Raw genomic sequence first — 20652 nt, 5'->3', positions numbered from 1 at the left:
TTGAACAAAGTTTTAGCTTCAAACTCAATTTATTCAAAATCAAAATCATCAAATTAGAAATGTACGATTTGTCAGGTAGAAGAAGATACAATTGAACACTTCCTTTGTGAGTGTGATAGTGCACAAACTTTTTAAAAGAATTTGAAGAGTACTTTTAAAAACAAGAAAACTAGCTTTCAAATATCAATATATACACTGTAACATATAAAATTTAATTTTGGGGCTCTTAGATAATACGAAAAAGATACGACATTTTCTTGATTTAAGGCTTACATGTATTTATTATATCTACACAATAAGGTGCACAGGAAAAAGTTTTAATTATTCACTGTCTAGTTAGTAGATTATACCAGGGCATCGACGATAGATAGTTGGAAACGTGGGATAATTTGAACAACGGACGAAGCCAGTTATCTTTAAATTATCCCACTTATCCAACTATCGTTCATGTCCTTGGCATACTCTACTACATGCATGTAACTAAACAAAGATTCCTTATATTTCCATTTCATTTCGAAATGAAATTGTAAATTTAAATTTTAAAAAAGAAAACGAATAGATTTATATTACACGACGCCTCCCATGTCAATTTCAAAAGTCTCCGCCCACTGACGTCAAAAGCACAGACAGAAGCACAAGATTTACATGCATATTAAGCCTCCTTAGTGTCAGACACAAAGACAGACGCGCGATATGTACATGCATATTAAGCCTACTTAGCCCCTAGCCTATCGTTTTACATTCTGCTAGAATGATCGAGAAATCAACTCAACTATTTTTCGAAGAGTTATTTCAGAGAAAACTAATAGAAATGGAAATTTTATTAAAATTATATTGATTATCATTTCTTTTTAATTCCAGAGACAGAATGGCGCAAGGAGGGCTACCTCATACAACAAGAAAAAGGTATGCCAATCTACCACCTATCAAAAATATTTTTGAATTTGATATAATAAAATCTGTTTAAATTTGTTTTAAAAATTTTAATCTGCTATAGAATATTAATTTCATTGAATTCTTTAAAAAGAATTGTCTTTTATAACTTTCTGCTCCAAGCATATACATGTATATTTCTTTGAATTTAAATTTGTTATAACGAGTTCAAAATTTATTATTAATAAATATAGTTCGTTTTCGTTGAAACGAGTTCTTTAATTTAATCTAAATAGTTTTTGATTAGCAAATTTGACAATGTGTTATATTGAATCCATATATTTTACCACAGGTCCTACTAGTTGAATTTGATTAAACAAATTTAATCTGGTATAAGAAATCTTTAAATTTGTTGTAACGAAATTATTTTTTTTATGAATTTATCCGTTACAACATTTTTTTATTGGTCATAACGAATTTAAGGTGGGATAGGTCTGGTTCCTGACTAGATAAATGATTTAAAGCATATTTGCTTATATGTCTTATATAGTTATATGTACAAGATTTAAAAGTTCACGTTTTCTTTCTCATCCCAATCATACAACTTTGAATATATATGGTAATCTGAGTTTGAGATTTATTAGGGACTATTTTATTGGCGGAATTTAAGCGTATGAAAATATCTTTTTTTCTGCTTCTCAAAATTATTATAGAACAATGAATTTACTTATAAATTTTACACTATCAAAGACTTGAAAAAATTTTCAAATGTAAGTTAATTTACTAATGAGGGACTAAAGTTTTAAAATATATCAAATAAATACGATTTTCAAAACAAACAACAATTATGTTGGCTGTTAAATGATTCCAATCTAAGAACGAAATTGAGCCAGAATCCATAAAAGGGTTTTTTTCTCCCGAAGCAAACGATCAAAACTTTTTGTTTCTGTATCATTTTGTATATCTACGTGTATATGAATTCTAACCATGAGTGAAAATAACAAAAAATTAGATATATGAATCACACAAAAATAATTACATATATACTTAAAAAAAATTAGAAAAGTAGAGGAAATTCAGATTATCCAATACCCATATTAGATCAATTATAATTATTGTCAATTTGGTTATATCATCTTCTAGACCCTAAATGGTAATATTTTCATGCAAAAAGAAAACATTTAATCTTTTCAAAAAGAAGTAGGCATCGAATGACTGGCAACAGTAATATTTTATTTATTCTTAATGTCCAGGGAAACGTAATGACCTTGACCTGACCTTGCCTCTAATATAAAATTGTCTAATCTAGTTTGTACCATAGGACTGGCGGTAAATTCAGATTTTACTTTGATGTTGCTGTGGTGTATTTGTCAGAAGAACCACAGTTTTTAAGTCACGCCCACAATTTGGCATCAAGCCATAATGCATGTAACAAGACCTTGACTGATGAATGAATGATGCTAACTTCAAAACCTTGGCAATAACTGATAAATGAGTTTAGTCAACATTTTAAACTTCAAGAATACTAACATTAATTTGTCGACATTCGCTCCGTATTTTACTAAGCGTATCCTGTTAACGTTATACGTTTGATCTCGAATTGCCTTAATTAATTCTTATTCTTGTCTCCAAATAGTAATTTCACATTAAACATGTTAAGGTCCCCTGTTTTTTTTCTTGACATAGGCGTCGGAACCGGGGGGGGGGGGGGGGGGGGGGGGCGTAGCCCCCCCCCCACTTTTTTTGCAAAGATAGACATACTAGTAATATATAGGCATTTCAAATTGGGGTTTACCTTTTTTTGTTGGTTAAGCGCCCCTCCCTTCAATTTGCTACCGACGCCTATGCTTGCAGTACCATTCAAACTTTATAAAATGTCAGAAATCATTTCGCGCTTTTTGTACATTGATCGCTATAGATAAAAAGTTAAATCGGAGATGTTTTCCATTGAACCCCCCCCCCCCCAAAAAAATAAATAAAATCGGTCTTCGAAAGGAATAACAGCCTAAAATAAAATATTTTACGATCGCTACCTCTGTTCCTGACAAAAATCAAGCCCTCTGTCTAAGCTGCAACATCTTCGCACGTACCCAATAATGATCAATCATTCCGATTCTTTTTTTTTTTTGATCGACGATACATGTACCCCAGATGCAGCATTCAAAATACGATCCCTACAGATAGAGAAATGTATTTATACAGACTCCGGACCATGGCTTGACAGAATGAAGTGGGCGGTGCTAACTGTCAACCAGCTTTTCTCTCATTGGTCCTTTGGTACAAGTAACTTACACAATAGATATTAATTGGTTAATGGTAAATACACTCACAGTTTTTAATTCACTCGGGGCTCCGCCCCTCGTGAATTAAAAACTGTGAGTGTATTTACCATTAACCAATTAATATCTATAGTGTAACTATAATTTATAACTGATACCACAAATATGTGACATTGTCTTCTAGATTCTGCATTAATTTTTAATTTACAAGAAATATGAGAAGAATCCCACATTTAAAAAAAAGTTATAACAAATCTATATCTTTATATTAAATTAAAAAAATGTTTTTACGAGGTAAATTGGTTAAAAGAAATTCGAAAATTCATTATATTGATTCATTTATAGTTTTCTGAATACCTATACTGTTGCATTCGATAACACAAATTTAATTGGTTAGGTTATTAAACTGAATTCATAAAATCAAATATATTCTGACAATTAAACGAATTACGGGGGGAACTATGTCCGAAAAGTCTTTGTGTGAAATTTTCAAAACTTTCACATTTCTTTCATGACCACTTGCTCTTAATTTTTAGGTATTAAAAAGAATACCTTTTATGCTTATTTTTACACAGGAGCACGTGCAAAAACAGTGTGAAATGCTAAAAATAGATTATTTTCAGACATTATTGTTCTACCCCAAACATCCGCTAAAAAGAATCAAAAATGTCAAATCACATTCAAAATCAACATGTATTCAAAGTATTTGACTTGTGTTTTTAAAATGAAGGCAAAATCATCGTAATTTATCTTGCATGAAAAATTATAATTGAGCACAATGTAAGTATTACCCCATTTTTCTTGTCGTATTTTTTGCAATTCCGACATGCATAAAAGGTAATATCTTAAAAAGTCTTTGTGTGAAAATGTTGTAATTCATATTTTTTGAAAGAACTGAATTATCTATTTATTTTAATAAAGAAACAAGTATACCTTTATGATAAAATAAACGAGAAATGTGAAGTTATCTTTTATTTTCGTACTCTTGTGTCATAAATATTGACCTTTCTGCACTAAGACAAGGGTAAGTCAGCACTGGCAAACATCTGAATATAAAACTATTTTGCAGAAAACAAGTATTTTGTTTTGATTAGTAACAACTTACACTGATTTAATATTTTTTTTTTGGATTCCAATCATTCTGTTTCTCTCTCACCCCCCTCTCCAACCTCTTACCCATCAACAACCAACTCCTATAAGAATTATCCTAAGAATTACTTATACAATTAAATCTAAATGTACTTATCAATTAGCAAATATAGGTACAAGTACATTTTAAAAATTTTTTCTTAGTTTTATCGAGAAGATAAAATTAATGGTGAATATAAAATTAAACATATTTCCCTGATTTAAGACGCTTTCTTTGCTGAATTTTTTCTTATCTCTTTTCACTTATATCAGCATATTATCGAGGTATTATTTCACAACTAAAATTGCTATGAATTATCAACCAAAGGAAGCAATTTTTAACATTAACAAACTCCTTTAATCAAATAAAACTGCTATTAATGATGTATAAATTTTCTCTTTCTATTGTTTTAAAGAAATTGTTCATAAAAAATTACTTGAAGTATTTTAAAATTTAGAAATTGTGTACGCTATTGATTATTAAAAATGGTAAGCCTATACGTACCACAGTTGCAAAAGTCAACAGGTAAAAATAAACGTCACTATTGTGACGTCACATAACGCTGCTATGACGTAGAATGACATAGGTCCCCCCCCCTGTATTAAAACTGTTATACAAATTTAATTCATAATTACGAATTGACATTGACAATTCGTTATCATATCGGTTTAAAAGTGGTAGGTCCTTAATTGGCTTCTGTTATATTACAAATGGTAATCCAACTTATACTCATAGTTCCCTTACTAAAGAAGAAATTCTTCAAAATCATATGTCAGTTTTGAATATTTTTTATATCCCAAAGAACCAAAATGATTTTGAACTACCATATATATCTTGGATTCCAAAACTTCATAAGAATCCTTACAAAAAAGATATATTGCGGGTTTCAGTAAATGTTTAACCAAGCCTTTCTTTCTTTACTCCTCACTAAGATATTAACAGTAGTGAAGGAGAAACTTCAAGAGTACTGTGCAACAATATATTCAAGAAGTGGTGTGAATCAGATGTGGATACTCAAAAATTCCAAAGAACTTTTGGACAATTTGAATTCACAAGATTTTACCAAAATCAGTAGCTTGAAAACTTACGACTTTTCAACTTTATACACAACCATTCCAAACGATGCTATTGTTTGCAGCTAAGTGTAAAGTTTTGCGTTACGTCACGATCCTTTTCATCAGATGAATCCAGCGTAAACGTGATTGGCCAACTCAAATTATCAACTTTGACGGGAAAATAGTCTGATACACGAGCAACCAATCAGGGATAAGGCGAAAGTTCCAGTCGTAAAGCCTGCGGTTAGGAGGCGTGTACAATTTACCTTGAGGCAGCTGTCACTAGATCGTGACGTAACGTGAAACTTTACACTTAGCTGCAAACTATAGTAATTTAAAGTCCAAGCTTTTTGATATCATTGACAGCTTTTTTTCTGAAAGATCTGAAAGATTACACATCACAAGAAATATACGTAGAAGGCTCTAACGCATCAAGTTCAAAATTTCCCCCTGCACTGTAAAAACCAAAGGCCAAGACACCTTTGGATGAAAATATAATTATTACAATTTTCAAATACATTTTCACAATACATTTCACATCGAAAACAAAAATCTATACTCAACCCCCTATGACAGTTCTACAGCAAGACATTTAATTTATAAATAGTAACAAACAGTAATCAATCACAGACGCAACTTAAGACAATCGTTGTGTGTACAGAAAGATATTATCACAGGTTATATACATATGTAATATGAAAGGCCTATCTCTTCTTATTCAAAATTTACGGGCAATTCAAGTAATGTATAGGTTTTTTAAAGTATGTTTAACTGCAATATCAAGGTTACGGGGTAAAAAATCATTGTGTATTTATAAATATCTTGTCACAGGCATTACACAGCTTTAATATGAAAGCCCTATCTCTTCTTTTTCAAAAGTTATGATCAAGGTTAAAGTGTTTGAAAAGTAGGTCAAACTTCAAGGTCACGAGGTCAAAATTCAAATTGTTTTTAGAAAGGACTTGTCAAAGGTGATTTACATGTGTAATATGAAAATCCTATCTCTTCTCATTCAAAAGTTATGGACAATTTAAAGTAATGTTTAATTTTTTAAAATTAGGTCAAATTTCAAGGTCAAGGTCACGGGGTAAAAAATTATAATGTTTTTAGAAAGGTCCTGTCACAGGTAGTATACATTTGTTTTATGTAGGCCCTATCTCTTTTCATTTAAATGATATGAACAAGTTCAAAGTTTTTGTGACGGACGGACAGCTAGACAGACAAAAAGACGGACAGACAAATGAGATTCTTGAAAAGTTAATTAGGCTTGGAACTAAATATTCTGCAAAATTATTTTCTTAAAAGACATTCTGATTGCACACACAATTACTCTGAAGTTTACATCAGAAAGATGCTTGAAGTTTTGATTGACAATATCTATCTGGTTTTTGGAGACCAGGTCTTCCAACAATCTATTGGAATTCCCATGGATACCAATTGCTCTCCGTTATTAGCAGACCTAATTTTGTATTCGCATGAAGCAGAATTTGTGCGAAATCTTATGCATGAAAAGAAAAAAAAAACACTTGTTGTGGCCGTCATCTCGACATTTAGATATGTCGATGACGTACTGTTAATTAACAATGGTAATTTCCATTCCTATGTCGATAAGATATGGTAATCTACAACCGATCTCTGTGATGACTTTAACTTTCCAATTGCAACTTCCCTTACTTATGCAGCAAGATACCTTCATCATCTGCATATGCAGAGTTTATATATCTCAGTTGATTCGATACGCAATAGCATGCTCTACATGTACGTATGAACAATTTCTAAAACGAGGTATTTGTTGACAAACAAGTTGATGAAACAAGAATATCAGCAGTCTCGTTTATAGTCATCATTTCGTAAGTTCTATGGTCGATACAATGACCTTGTCAGCAAATACGATTTATCATTAAGTCAAATGCTGACTGATTTTTTTTTTCATACCAATTGTCAGTCCATTATTTATACACTGAATTGACGACGGATTTTTCAGTTATTTCCCGATCATGACAAGGAGCAAGGTGTGACCGGTCGACAGGGGATACTCATTCCTCCATGGCACCTGATTCAAAATCTGATGTTTTCGAGGTCCGTGTTTGCTCTGCTCCTGTTTTGTATTGTTTTATGGGCTTTTGATCTTGAATACTGTTTGTTACTTCCATATATTTCACAACATTTTTTCTTATTTGTTAGATCGAATTGTCTAAAGAGTTAAGGATGCAGCGAAGCTCACTTCCTCGAAATTAATTTTATGCCATCATGATATGAAAATCATTTGAAACAGTTAAAACAAACACCATTTTTTATCATAGCATAAATTATTATTATATTTATAGAATATATTATGACTATAAAATTAAAAATTATTAGGTAAAGATATAAACAATATTTACATGTAATTCCAAACTTAATTAACTTTTCAAGAACATATAAATAAACGATGATTTTTGGAATATCATACTGTATTCTTTGTCGGTAGAAGGAATAAGGGGTCCATCTCTAAGAGCTAACTTTATTCATTCATTTTTTCTTAATAAATGAAAAATATATAACAATAAAAAGTGTCAATGTGATGTATTTTTTGGTCATACGTATATAGCTAAATGTATTGCAACATAACCAAGTCTCCCGCACCTTGTTTTGGCATAATTCTTTGTTCCTTAGACCATATTCAATCTGCGTCTTTTGTTTGCATGTGCATCACAAAATTGTTAACAGGCTTTGACTATTTAAAACTTGATTTGAATGGAACAATGGACTTTAAATATCTTCTTACATGAAGGATATGGAGATAACGAACAGTACTCAATCTCAAAGTCCATAAAACAATACAAAGTAGGGGCAGAGCAAACACGGACCTCCGATACATCAGAGGTGGGATCAGGAATAAATTGGGTTAGTAAACTGAGATATAAATTATATCTTTTATGTCAAGATCATTGAGCAATGGGATAATAAAGGGACTTCTTTGGTACAATGAATAACTCTTTTATTTGATAAATCTCAAGCATACCTTTTAACTCAACAGACCAAAAAATCTATTGATTGGATTGAAAAAAACTTTTGTACATTGTACATGACATTTTAGAACTATATGTATATGGTCGTTGTGTAATTTCTGTACCCCGCTTTCGCGAAAGCGAGGGGGGACATTAAATCTCATTTGTCTGTCCGTCTGTTCGTCTGTCAGTCTGTCCGTCCGTCACAAAAACTTTGAACTTGGTCATATCTTTAAATGAAAAGAAATGGGCCTTATATATAACACATGTATACCACCTGTGACAAGACCTTTCTAAAAACATTATGATTTTTTACCCCGTGACCTTGACCTTGAAATTTGACCTAATTTTTAAAAAAATTAAACATTACTTTGAATTGGCCATAACATTTGATTGAGAAGAGATAAGACTTTCATATCACCTTTGACAAGACCTTTCTAAAAACACTTTGAATTTTGACCTCGTGGCATTGAAGTTTGACCTACTTTTCAAGAACTTTAACCTTGGTTATAACTTTTGAATGAGACGAGATAGGGCTTTCATATTAAAGCTGTGTAAAGCCTGTGACAAGATATTTATAAATACACAATGATTTTTTTACCCCGTGACCTTGATCTTGCAGTTAAACATACTTTAAAAAACTTAAACGTTACTTGAATTGCCCATAAATTTTGAATAAGAAGAGATAGGCTTTTCATATTACATATGTATATAACCTGTGACAATATCTTTCTATACACACTATGATTGTCTTAACTTGCGTCTGTGATTGATTACTGCTTTTTACTATTTATACATTATATGTTTTGCTGTAGAACTGTCATAGGAGGGTGAGTATAGACTTTTGTTTTCGATGTGATATGAAACCCCTATATGGCAATTAACATCCAAAACAAACTATATTGCTATGTATTACTATAGCTATTACATCTTCTGTATTGTGAAAATGTATTTGAAAAATTGTAATAATTATATTTTCACCCAAAGGTGACTTGGCCTTTGGTGTTTACTGTCGCAGGGGGAAATTTTGAACTTGATGCGTTAGAACCCTCTACGTATATTTCTTGTGATGTGTAATCTTCAGATCTTTCAGAAAAAAAACTGTCAATGATATCAAAAAGCCTGGACTTTAAATTATCATTGGGAATGGTTGTGTATAAAGTTGAAAAGTCGTAAGTTTTCAAGTTATATTTCTATATATGATGCTAAAAACAAATGAAATTATGCTTATAAAATATGAGCTATCATCTATACATATAGCATATATATATATTTGTTATTTTTTAATATCGTTATTACCTTTGATATGATGTAAAGCTGTCAAAATATCTGCACAATCATTTGATTTAGCAAATATTATTTTTTCTATCTGACCCAGAAAGCCCCTGGCACCCCAGGTGATGATATACCTGGGTATTTGTTAAAGCTTCGGAGGAGGCATTACCTCTGCTTTTTTTTTTGTTATTGGATTAATGAATAATGTTTTTTTAAAATCTAAAACAGAATTTAAAAAGAGATAAGTTTGATATAAAAATATATGGATTTTTTTTTATGAGGGGGGGGGGGGGGTCAAACAATTTCTTCGACACTGCACAATGCATTATGTGTTTTACTTTTTTTGGAATTAGATGGATGTATTTCCATTTCTGATTTTTTTTTTCCTCTGTAATAACCCTTTGAAAGTTAGCAGAGTTGATTTCTTGATAATTATACCGGAATGTAAATAGGCAGGTCGACAGGTCAGGAGCTAAGGAGGCCTAATACAACTGTCTGTATGTATGCAAATCTCGTGCACATCTGTCTCTGTGTCTGATGCTAAGGAGTCCAAATTTGCATGTAAATCTCGTGCGGCTGCCTTTGTGTTTGACGTCAGTGGGCAAGGACTATTGAAATTGGCATCTACAATTTTATTTCACAATGAAATGGAAATATAAGGAATCACTGTCTAGTTAGTATATTATACAAGAGACATCAACGATAGTGGGAAACATGGGATAATTTATGCATATCTGGCTTCGCCCTGGCATACTATACTTACAAGACAGTGATTCCTTAAACCAATTTCCAGTAAGATTTTTTATATTCGAAATATTTTTAAAGGGCTGTTTGGTGAGAAGGATAAGAGGCGTTGGTGTGTCGTGGAAAAGAATAAATTTCGTATCTACAAGAAATCTAAGGAAACTCAGTTCAAGGAGTTTTGTCTAGATCACTGCGAATTTAAACATGGGAAGCGTACAGGGAAGGATGACCATGAACATATGTTCCAACTCATTGCTGATGAAAAAACAACATTAACAGTAAGTCCGTGGTTTATCAAAATATTTTTTTATACCTTTAATCTTTTTCATGATAATGCTCCATCGCACACATTTGAGCTTGAGGTGCAATTTTTTTTCAAGTCGAAGATTACCGTCTTGCTAACCCACCGCACTCTCTAGAAGCCTGTTTAAGGTAGGATTCTTCTCTGGTTTCTGACTAGATGGAATATTCAAAGTACATTTGTTGATGTGTCTTATATATTTAGATGTAAGAGATTTAAAAGATCAGATTTTTCTTTCCTCGTCTTAATTATACAACTTTAAATAGAAATGGAAAACTGCGTTTGAAAACTAGCAAGGACTATATTTTTGGCGGAATGGTGGCGTATGAAAATATCTTCTTTTCTGCCTCTCAAAACTCTTATATAACAGTGAATTTAGTTATTATTTTTACGCAATCATAGACTAGACGAAATTTTTAAATGTAAGTTAAATTAATAATAAGGGACTAAAGTTTCAAAATATATCAAATAAATATGATTTTTCACACATACTACAACTATGTTGGCTTTTAAATGCTTCAAATCTAAGAATAGATTTGAGCCAAAAATCCGTAAAAAAGTGTTATTTCTCTCTTAGTAAACGATCAAAAGTTTTAGTTTTTGTATAATTTTGTACCTTCATGTGACAACTTTACTATATGTGAAAATTGGAAAAAGTTAAATATAGGAAGCATAAAAAATAACTAATAGATCCTAAAAAATTCAGAAAAGTAGAGGAAATTCGGATTAGCAAATACCCATTTTATTTAAATTATTCGTGTCAATTTGGTAACATCATCTTATAGGCCCTATATGGTAGCATCTTTTTATGCAAAAAGAAAAACATTCAATCTTTTGAATTACAAGTAGGGATTGCATGATTGGAAACAGTAATTTTTTTATTCTTAATGTCCAGGAAAAAGGTAATGACCTTGACCTGACCTTGCTTCTAATATTAATCTCACTGATGCCATCACTTAGTGATATTGTCCTCTTGATTCTGTGAAAATTTCATTAATCTTTAAATACAAGAACTGTGAGAAGAATCCTACCTTAACAGATCGAGCGATCGCGAATATTTCTATCGGGTATATAAGGAATTCTGGCGAGCGCTCACTCTGTTGAACAGCCTCTGATCTAGTCCACGCGACTGTTTTCCTTTCTTTCAAAACCTGAAACTGTCAAATTGTCAGTACCTCAAATGTCAATTTAAATCAGCATACCGTGACGCATTTCAGAAATGGATTTAGTATTTCAAAACCGCGGAGAACACTAAGGTCTTTGAAGTGATGTTATGTTCATTTTCACTTTTTGAGTCCAATGTTACATACATATATCGAAAAACTCTCTCATGTATTTTACTAATTACTACATTGTATTTGCATTCAGTAATATTTTGTTCTAGTTCATTGCTTCAACAGAGGATTATTTACAATGGAAGGATGCAGTTATTAGAGGGAAAATGTACATGATTCTTCAATGTTTAAAAGATTATCGAGGTATTTAAAAGATTTAAATGATAGTAATAATTGTTTTTGTTTCAATAATTTTTTTCAAGGTGTGCTATATCACTCGTCGGATTTTTAGAAAACTTCAGGCAGAACCTATTACTTCAAAACTATTTAATATAATTCAGTTTTAATGACAAATTTAAATTAAACTAAGTAAATTGTTCAACATTCAATGAAAAACTGCTTAAGAAATTCACAAAGAATCAAAATTCATGAGGGACTATTTCTTGTGGCAGAAGGGTATTTAACAGAAGCTGCACATTTATTCACTTTAATATCTTGGACATTTAGCCTCACATACTTTTACTCGGAGAATATTTTCCGTTTTGATATGCGTGGAATATTAAATATGGGTATACATTTATATTTTTAGAACAAATTTTACACCTTTCTTCAATAAAAATTGCCGAGAAATGAAGATATATTAAAGAAGTAAAGATAAAATTAACACAGTTTTTTGACTGAAAATCGCATATTTTGACCATTATTTTAAAATTTACATCAATGACCCCAACTTTTTCTTTCATTATCTTAAACTACTCGATACTTGTCACTGATCATGATTAGGACTTAACTCGTAAAAAGTTTGATGCAAGAAAATATTTTATTGCCTATTTAGGCTAAGCTTAAAAATTCTTTGTTTGCAATTGCCGACCTATAAATAATTTATAGACTGGGTCGGTAGGTAGGCATTCTTTTTTTGGGGGGGGATTTCAGATTTTTTGTTAGATAATAAATAATAAAGCTTTTCGTTGGCCTACTAAACACGAATAAGCTCCACTAGTGTTATAAACCACTGAAAAAAGGTCAAAATTTGAAAATGAAACAGTTTCAATATCCTGAAAAAGTTGGGGAAAAATTAATTTACTAATATCTAAAAAAAATTTGGGTCAGGTGCATTTTCAGTGGGTCGGTAGGCAAGTGCAAACAAACAAATTTTTATTTTAGGCCAAATTTGTTACTTTTGTAGTGTAAAAAGGTCACATAATACCACATACTTATTAACGCGTTAATTTGCAATATTTGTTCAATGATAAATATCATTCAAACTATTTTACGTAAAATAAAATTACAATTACAGCCATTGTTACATCTAATGAAATATGATAAAAGATTAAATTGATTTAAGAAATGAATGTAATATTTTTTCCTTTGATCGATGTATCAAAGAAAAAATTTGGACGGAAAACTTCATCAATGCGCGAAGCGAACTCTAGATTTTATTGATGCAGTTATCAAAAGAATTTTTTTATCCAATCAGAATCAAGTATTTTATAGAAATTAAATGATTAAGAAAAGAGTTCAAATTTAAGTGCAAAGGGTCAACTTAATTGTACCGTTGCTAAGTAAGACACAAACTGACCCCTATTTTCTCTGCGATTTTGAGTCATACACGTGCACTACATATTATGTACTTATCCAAAATATACTTCTCAAAAAATCCTTGATATAACAAATTTCACGAGGGACAAATTTTACCTACTTTATATTGTAGACGATGAATAATGTTAATATAAATAAACAGAAAGCAGCCATCAATGTAAAAATACCCAAGGTGTAGCATCAAATTGTGTCTACACCGACATGCAAATTCAAAGATTTGTGGTCCTCCGCTTTCGGGGTCTTTGTGGGTGGGATGTCATTTTTTCATGACATATTGTGTCAAATCTAGTCACAGGTACATGTAATGCACATGTTAAATATGAAAGCCCTATCTCTTTTCAATCAAAAGTTATAAGGAGGTGAAACACTGATGACCCCGTATGGCCAAAAAAAAAAGTTGAACTTTTCTTAAGTGCAAATTTAATATATTGTATCCTAAGTAGGGCCATCTCACAAGAAATACGATTTTGAAATATGAAAGTCCTAGCACCACCTGTTCAAAAGTTATGGTCAAGGATAAGGTTTTGAAAGGTAGGTAAAACTCCAAGGTCAAAGGTTCAAAGTTGTTAGTTTCTTAAGAAAGGTCTTGTCAAAAATATTTAATTTACATAGGTAATGTATAAAAGCCCTTGCCCGAACCGTTCAAAAGTTATGGCCAAGGTTAAACATTTTTAAAAAATACGTCAAACTCCAAGGTCAAGGTCAAAGTTCTTTATATCCAATAAAAGGTCTTGCAACACGTATTACATATGTGAAGTATGAAAGCCCTTGCCCGAGCTGTTCAAAAGTTATGGCCAAGGTTAACGTTTTTAAAAAGTAGGTCAAACTCTAAGGTCAAGGTCAAAGTTGTTCGTATCCAATGAAAGGTCTCTTCAAAGGAATGGCCAAGTTTAAAGTATTTTACATTAGTACACTGTAGGAAAATCTCCAAGGTCCAAGGTAAAAGTTTTTGGTATCCAATTAAAGGTCTTGTCACAAAAAATACATATGTGAAAAAGGAAGCCCTAGTATCTACTGTTAAAAAGTTAATTCCAAAGTAAATGTTTGGAATTTTTGTGTAAAAGTGGGTCAAACTCCAAGGTCAAATGGTCAAATTTGATGAAAGGTTTTGCCACAAGTATTACATAGGTGAAGTATGAAAGCCCTTGCCTGAATCGTTCAAAAGTTATGGCCAAAATTAAAAGTTTTTAAAAAGTAGGTCAAACTTCAAAGTCAAGGTTAAAAGGTCAGAGTTGTTGATATCCAATAAAAGGTCTAATCACAAGGATTAGATATTTAAAGTATGAAATTCCTAGCCCTTACCGTTCAAAAGCTATGGCCAAGGTTAAAGCTTTTTCATAAGTACGGAAATCTCCAAGGTCAAAAAGTCAAAGTTCTTGGTCTCCAATGAAAGATCTTCTCACAAAAATTGCATGTGATAATATAAGTATGAAAGCCCTAGCTTTTACCGTTGAAAAGTTATGGCCAAATAAAAAGTTTAAAATTTTCGTGTAAAAGTGGGTCAAACTCCAAGGTCAAGGTCAAAAGGTAAAATTTGGTGGTACTCAAAGAAAGGCCTTGTCACAAGGAGTATACATGTGAAATATGAAAGTCATAGCTCCACTATATCAAAAGTTATGGGCAAGGTTAAAGTTTTTGTGACAGACGGACAGACTGGTTGACAGACGGACAGACGGATGAGATTTAATGTCCCCTCACTTTCGCGAAAGCGGGGGACAAAATAACGCGAAAATTTGCATCCATATATAAACTGACGTTAATCGGTCCGATACTTTTGTCCACAGTCTGTGCCTTAATTTAAATGAGGATCTTTAAGCAAATGTTGTAAAAGACTTAATACATCTAATACATGTTCTGTCTTATCTTACACACATTTGAGTGTTCTGTGCCTTAATTTCTTATGTTATGATTTTGTTATAAAAAAAGCCTCTACTAAGTACATTTTAACTTTCTCACGATGGCTTTTAACTGGACCCTATCTGAGTCAGAGTCAGTGACTGTGCCATTTTTCTCATTTAGTTGCTCTTTATACCATCTGAATTTATTACAGTGTTTAACGCTTCATAAAGACTAGAAATAAGAAGCAATTGGATTAATTTTCCAGAATCGAAAAATTGTAAAGCATGAGACATTATTCAAATATACAATCATATGAATATCATAGTTTCATACATATTTTTCTCACTTTTCACAGAAAGTAATAGTGAACGTCGCATTGTCCTCCTTGGAAAAACAGGCAATGGCAAAAGCGCAACAGGAAATTCTATTCTTGGCGAAGAGTCCTTTCTATCAGCTTTAAGAAACATTTCAGTTACAAAGAAGTGCAGTCGTGTTGCTCGAAAAAGATTCGGAATATCTATGGAAATCATCGATACCCCAGGTCTTTACGATACGGACATGTCAAACGAGGAAACCATCAAAGAAATTGTGAAATGCATCGGTTTGTCAGCTCCCGGTCCCCATGCTTTTTTGCTCGTTTTAAAAGCCACGTCGAGATTTACAGAGGAAGAGGAGAATGCTTTGCAGAAATTTGTTAACCACTTTGGGGATACTATTTACCAGTATTTCATAGTTGTTTTTACAGGCAAAGACCAAATGGACGCGGAAAAGATCACAATATCAAGTTTTCTAGAACATGTTCCCAGAAATTTGAAGGAGCTGCTTTCGAAATGTAGTAATAGATACTTTTTCTTAAATAATAAAGATAACGATGGAAACAAAACAGAGCAGATTTTGGAATTGCTTAATGTTATTCACAATAACTTGAGTGACAATAATTTGCCGTTTTACTCCAATGAAGATTATGAAAAGGCTACAGAAGCTCTGAGAAAAAGAGCAGAAGAGATACGACAGAAAGAGGAGGAAGAGCGTCAAAAAGAAAGAGAACGTCTTGAAAAGGAGTTAAAGGAAGAAATTAAAAAGCATATGGAGGATCGGGAAGCCAGTGACAAGAAGAAAGATGAAGAAATCAAAAAGCTACGTGAAAAACATGCGGATTTAGTTAAAAAACTAAACGAAACGGATGAAAGTGACAGACTTATGGAGATTGCGAAAAAAGAAATTGAAGAAAACATTACGGAAAGTTTTCTAAAGGTGGCAGTTTCGCATTTTGAAAGTGCGGGCCATTCTATCGTGAGCGGTATTGGTGCGGTTGGGCAGGAACTTGCACAGCAGCCTGGGAGACTGTTTTCATGGCTTGGTTGGGGAAAGAAGTAAAACAATGAAAACTGGTATATCAGTAAGTGCATGAAATGTTACACTTTGTGACATTGCCCTCTTGTTTATATTTTTGTTTCAGATCAAACAACTGTAACATTTTAGGACGGCTCATAGTATTTTCTACACTAGCTTTTTTCTTCGTTTTTGTGAATTATATATCAATATGGCAATGGTGTTTAAAGACAAGGAATGTACAGGATGAATTTAGAATCGGTGCTGCTTATTCTTTTGTAAGTACCGATGCAATTGACCAATTGTACATTCAGCTTAATTTTTTTCATGTAGTATTTGTGTAGTTTAAATAATTTATAACTTGTAAATATATTGAAATTAACACGTTTCATTTCTTCATTGCTTTTAAATAAAAATATACTGGATTCCATAAACCACAGAATAAAAATTACAGTGAACTGAATTTTTGGTCTTCGTCATAAGTTCTTTTGTAAAATAGGTATTCAATACTGGTGAAAAGAGTCCATGTTATTCCTGTATTCCTGACATCACACAGCCCAGCTTCACACCGGATCTTACTATGAAGCATGTATCTGATGAATTGCTTATAGAGCAATTAAACTCCAAGTGAAAGGCTTTAATCAGTTCTACTCTCTTTGATGGTGTTCAAGAATGCCTTCAAGGGTAATGGAAATGAATCGCAATTCTATTATATGTTAAACATTACGGTAAAATAAACCCAACAAAAAACGCATTGAAATCGATGCAGAATTAACGGAGATATCGGGTATAAACCCCAATTTACACCTAAAGGATTTTCTGAATCGAACAGTTTCAGGTCTTTGGATAATGTGACGTAACTACCATCTTCCATAAGCTTTAATTTCTTTCTGTGAATAACTGACGAACGCTTTTTCAAAATCTATAAAGTTTATTGTAAGCTGTCTTTGCCACTCTGTACATTTCTCTATTAATGTTTCGTAAGGTACATGTAAACACCTGGTCACAACAGCTTCTTCATTTCCTAAAACCTTGCTCTTGTTTTTTTTTTTTTTTTTGGCATCGACTGCAGTCTTTCTTCTGTTGTTTATTTTTCTGCTGAAAATCTTACTATTAAGTATTGATAGTAAGGTGATGCCCTCCAGTTATTGCAGTTAGTTAGATCTCCCTTCTTTGGCAGTTTGATAATATACTGTAAACGTATTACATTTGGCTGTGTATTCTTTTTAGTGCTTTTGACGAAGAGAAACTTCCACTAATTCAAGTACAATGCTAAATGACTGGCACGTATCTGTATGGAACGCCGGGACTGACTTATATGAGGATTAAACATTATATGCAGTGTTTCATTCATTATATGCGGTACTATTTTCATTATATGAAGTAGTTTTTACATTATATCGTGTGCAACTTTAATTATATGCAGTACTTCGTTCATTATATGATGTAGTTTTGTCAATATATTATGTATACATCTTGCAATATATAAGGTGTTTTATCATTACGAGGGCTGTTCAATAAATAATGTCCTCGGTGCTCAGAAAGTAGCAAAAGACGCTTTTCAATGATTTAGTCTTCATAATTTTACTTATTAATATCTATTAAACCAAACACATGTCCTTAACATTTTTTATCCAATTTCTGATTGTTTTTAGAACTCATTTTTGGGTATGACCCTTAGTATACTGGAAAATGGCAGATCCAGTGATTTCCTGGACTTGTTTTTTCCTTCTGAAAGGTGTTTTTTTTTTTCAAGTTTGGAAATTGAAACAAGTCAAAAGGTCAAAGATCTGGCCAATATTGTTAATGTGAAAAAACACTAACTTTCTGTTTATCCCGAAACCCCCTTTACTCTTCAGGGCATGCGGGTTTGGACGCTGTCATGAAGGAATTCGATGTAGTGGATTCCTGATTCTGGGTCCTTCCTCTAATAAACCGTTTGATCATTATGCAAAATAATTGCTTTCTAGACTCCTCCAGATATTATACTGTCTCCCCGAATACGAATTGGAACAACAATACCACTAATATTTCAGAAAATTGCATATAAATCAGTCTTTGTGCTCTTGCATACCTTTGCTCTTGTCAGACCTTCGCCGTTTTTATCTAGTACTTCTTATGGTAAATTTTGTTTTGATGCTTTTAAGCAATATATTCATGTTCCAATATCTGTTTGAATATAAAACAAACGTGGATTACTACAATTATTGATATTTTAAAATAATTGAAAAGACTTTCGTACACGCTGTCGTTTTCACTCATTTTTCAAAATATAGGGTGACCTTTGAGTACCAAGCTTTTTTACTGTCAAACATTTCTTAAAAATAGTGTAAACTACTCCCGATATGATGTGTATTGAATTTGCTATGTGTCTTAAAGTCAATCATACATCATCAAATAGTATTTGTTGAAATTTGGCAAACAGTGCATAAGTTGTTATAATTTTTGTTGGCAAGGAGGGTACACATTTTTGATGCCCATTATATATTTTTTTTATCATTGAAATTCACTTGCTAATTTGTCTATAAAACAGGCATTGGTTGCTGTAAATGTCACATGTTTCAGTGAATATTTCTTTGGGATTTTTAACAAGTTTTACAGAAGCTTTAATGAAGCTTTTATTTTCACTCTAGTATACTGGTTCTTTTCCATTCATTTATAATGCAGTGTCTCGAAAAGCCCTTGTTTCCCAGCTTCTCACGAAGAAACTATGCGATGAAAAGTGGTCACATAAACTGTTATGAATTCAGTAAAGATTCAATAATGAGAGAAAGTCAGGTTTAATGTCATATGATATCTGTATTGTATGTCATACAGTTCAAGACATTATTTATTGAACAGCCCTCGTATATGAAGTGCTTTTATCATTATGTGCGGTAGTTCTAATATTATATGCAGTGAACACAACAATATTTAATGTACATCTCACATTATATACAGTATTATCATCATTATATGTAGTATTTCTGTTATTTTGATGATGCTGATCGTATAAGTTTATATCCGGTCATGTTAGCATTCCGTGCGGTAGATTTTGCATTTCGTTATGTTGTAGATACAGTATTATATGTGGTGCTTTCTTCTTTATGATGATTACCTTTCGGAACGCGTAGTGTTAGGAAGTTCTCCCTTTTTTGTCCTTTGATATGAACATACTTAAAAAATTTTGGTTTATCTTTAATAATTTTGGTAATCAACTACACGTCAGCCAATTATCGCGGAATATATAATCACATATTTATACTTATATTAAAAAAATCGAAGTCAGTTTAATTAATACTTCAGTACATAGTTTAATCTTGAGATAGAGAGAGGTAAGGGGTTTACATGTTACTGAAATCATTTTATTGTTCCATTGTATTGTTAAACTATGGTGTATAAAAAATTGCTGAAATTGTCTTTAGTAAAATACTATGTGAATGTTATGTAATGTAACAAGGACAGATAAACGATTTTCAGAACAGAAAACGTATTGAGTTGTGGATTTTACTTAATTCTTCAAGGTTTTACTCCTATATAAAAACTAAAGTGAAATTAATACAATGTATCAGGCGCGGATCCAGCAATTTTTGAAAGGGGGGTGTTTCCGGGTCGGTGCCCCCAGCACTCTTGCATAGAATCACACCACGGCCACTTCAAGTCCATAGCTACATTTATAAGAATGGGGCCTCCAAAAACATTTGGCAAGCAACCCCCCCAAAAAAAACAATTAAACAAACAAACTATGCACTACACTCTAAAATCTTTTTTAGGAGGGGGCCGGGTAGAGGGGGGCTTCCTGTAACAAATCAAAATATTAATTAAGATTATTCTCAGAAAAAGTTAGCCCCATCCATCTGCATACTACGGGAGCATTTTAATCCTTTCTCTTCATTGATTAAAAATATTTTATGCATACTTCTAAAAGTTAGTTACTTCTGAAAATGGTCCAAAAATGGTATAGCTTAAGTTGGCCGGTGTAA

The 20652-nt window shown here is 32.2% G+C and overlaps 1 protein-coding gene across 1 annotated transcript; it reads left to right on the top strand.

The window, feature by feature from the left end:
- The first annotated feature begins 864 nt into the window (after window positions 1-864).
- On the top strand, window positions 865-16763 carry LOC134283408 (GTPase IMAP family member 4-like). Its single transcript, XM_062765856.1, has 4 exons — window positions 865-906; window positions 10427-10623; window positions 12031-12124; window positions 15714-16763. The coding sequence occupies exons 2-4, from the start codon at window positions 10585-10587 to the stop codon at window positions 16733-16735; spliced, it is 1155 nt and encodes a 384-aa protein (XP_062621840.1). The 5' UTR covers window positions 865-906; window positions 10427-10584; the 3' UTR covers window positions 16736-16763.
- The last annotated feature ends 3889 nt before the right edge of the window (window positions 16764-20652 follow it).

The sequence above is a fragment of the Saccostrea cucullata genome, unplaced genomic scaffold, assembly GCF_032062105.1.
Source record: "Saccostrea cucullata isolate Sc308-1 unplaced genomic scaffold, CSIRO_AGI_Scuc_v1 ctg5292, whole genome shotgun sequence".
Classification (NCBI taxonomy): domain Eukaryota; kingdom Metazoa; phylum Mollusca; class Bivalvia; order Ostreida; family Ostreidae; genus Saccostrea; species Saccostrea cuccullata.
Note: the sequence above shows the minus strand (reverse complement) of the source record. Positions and strands in the feature narration are given on the sequence as shown.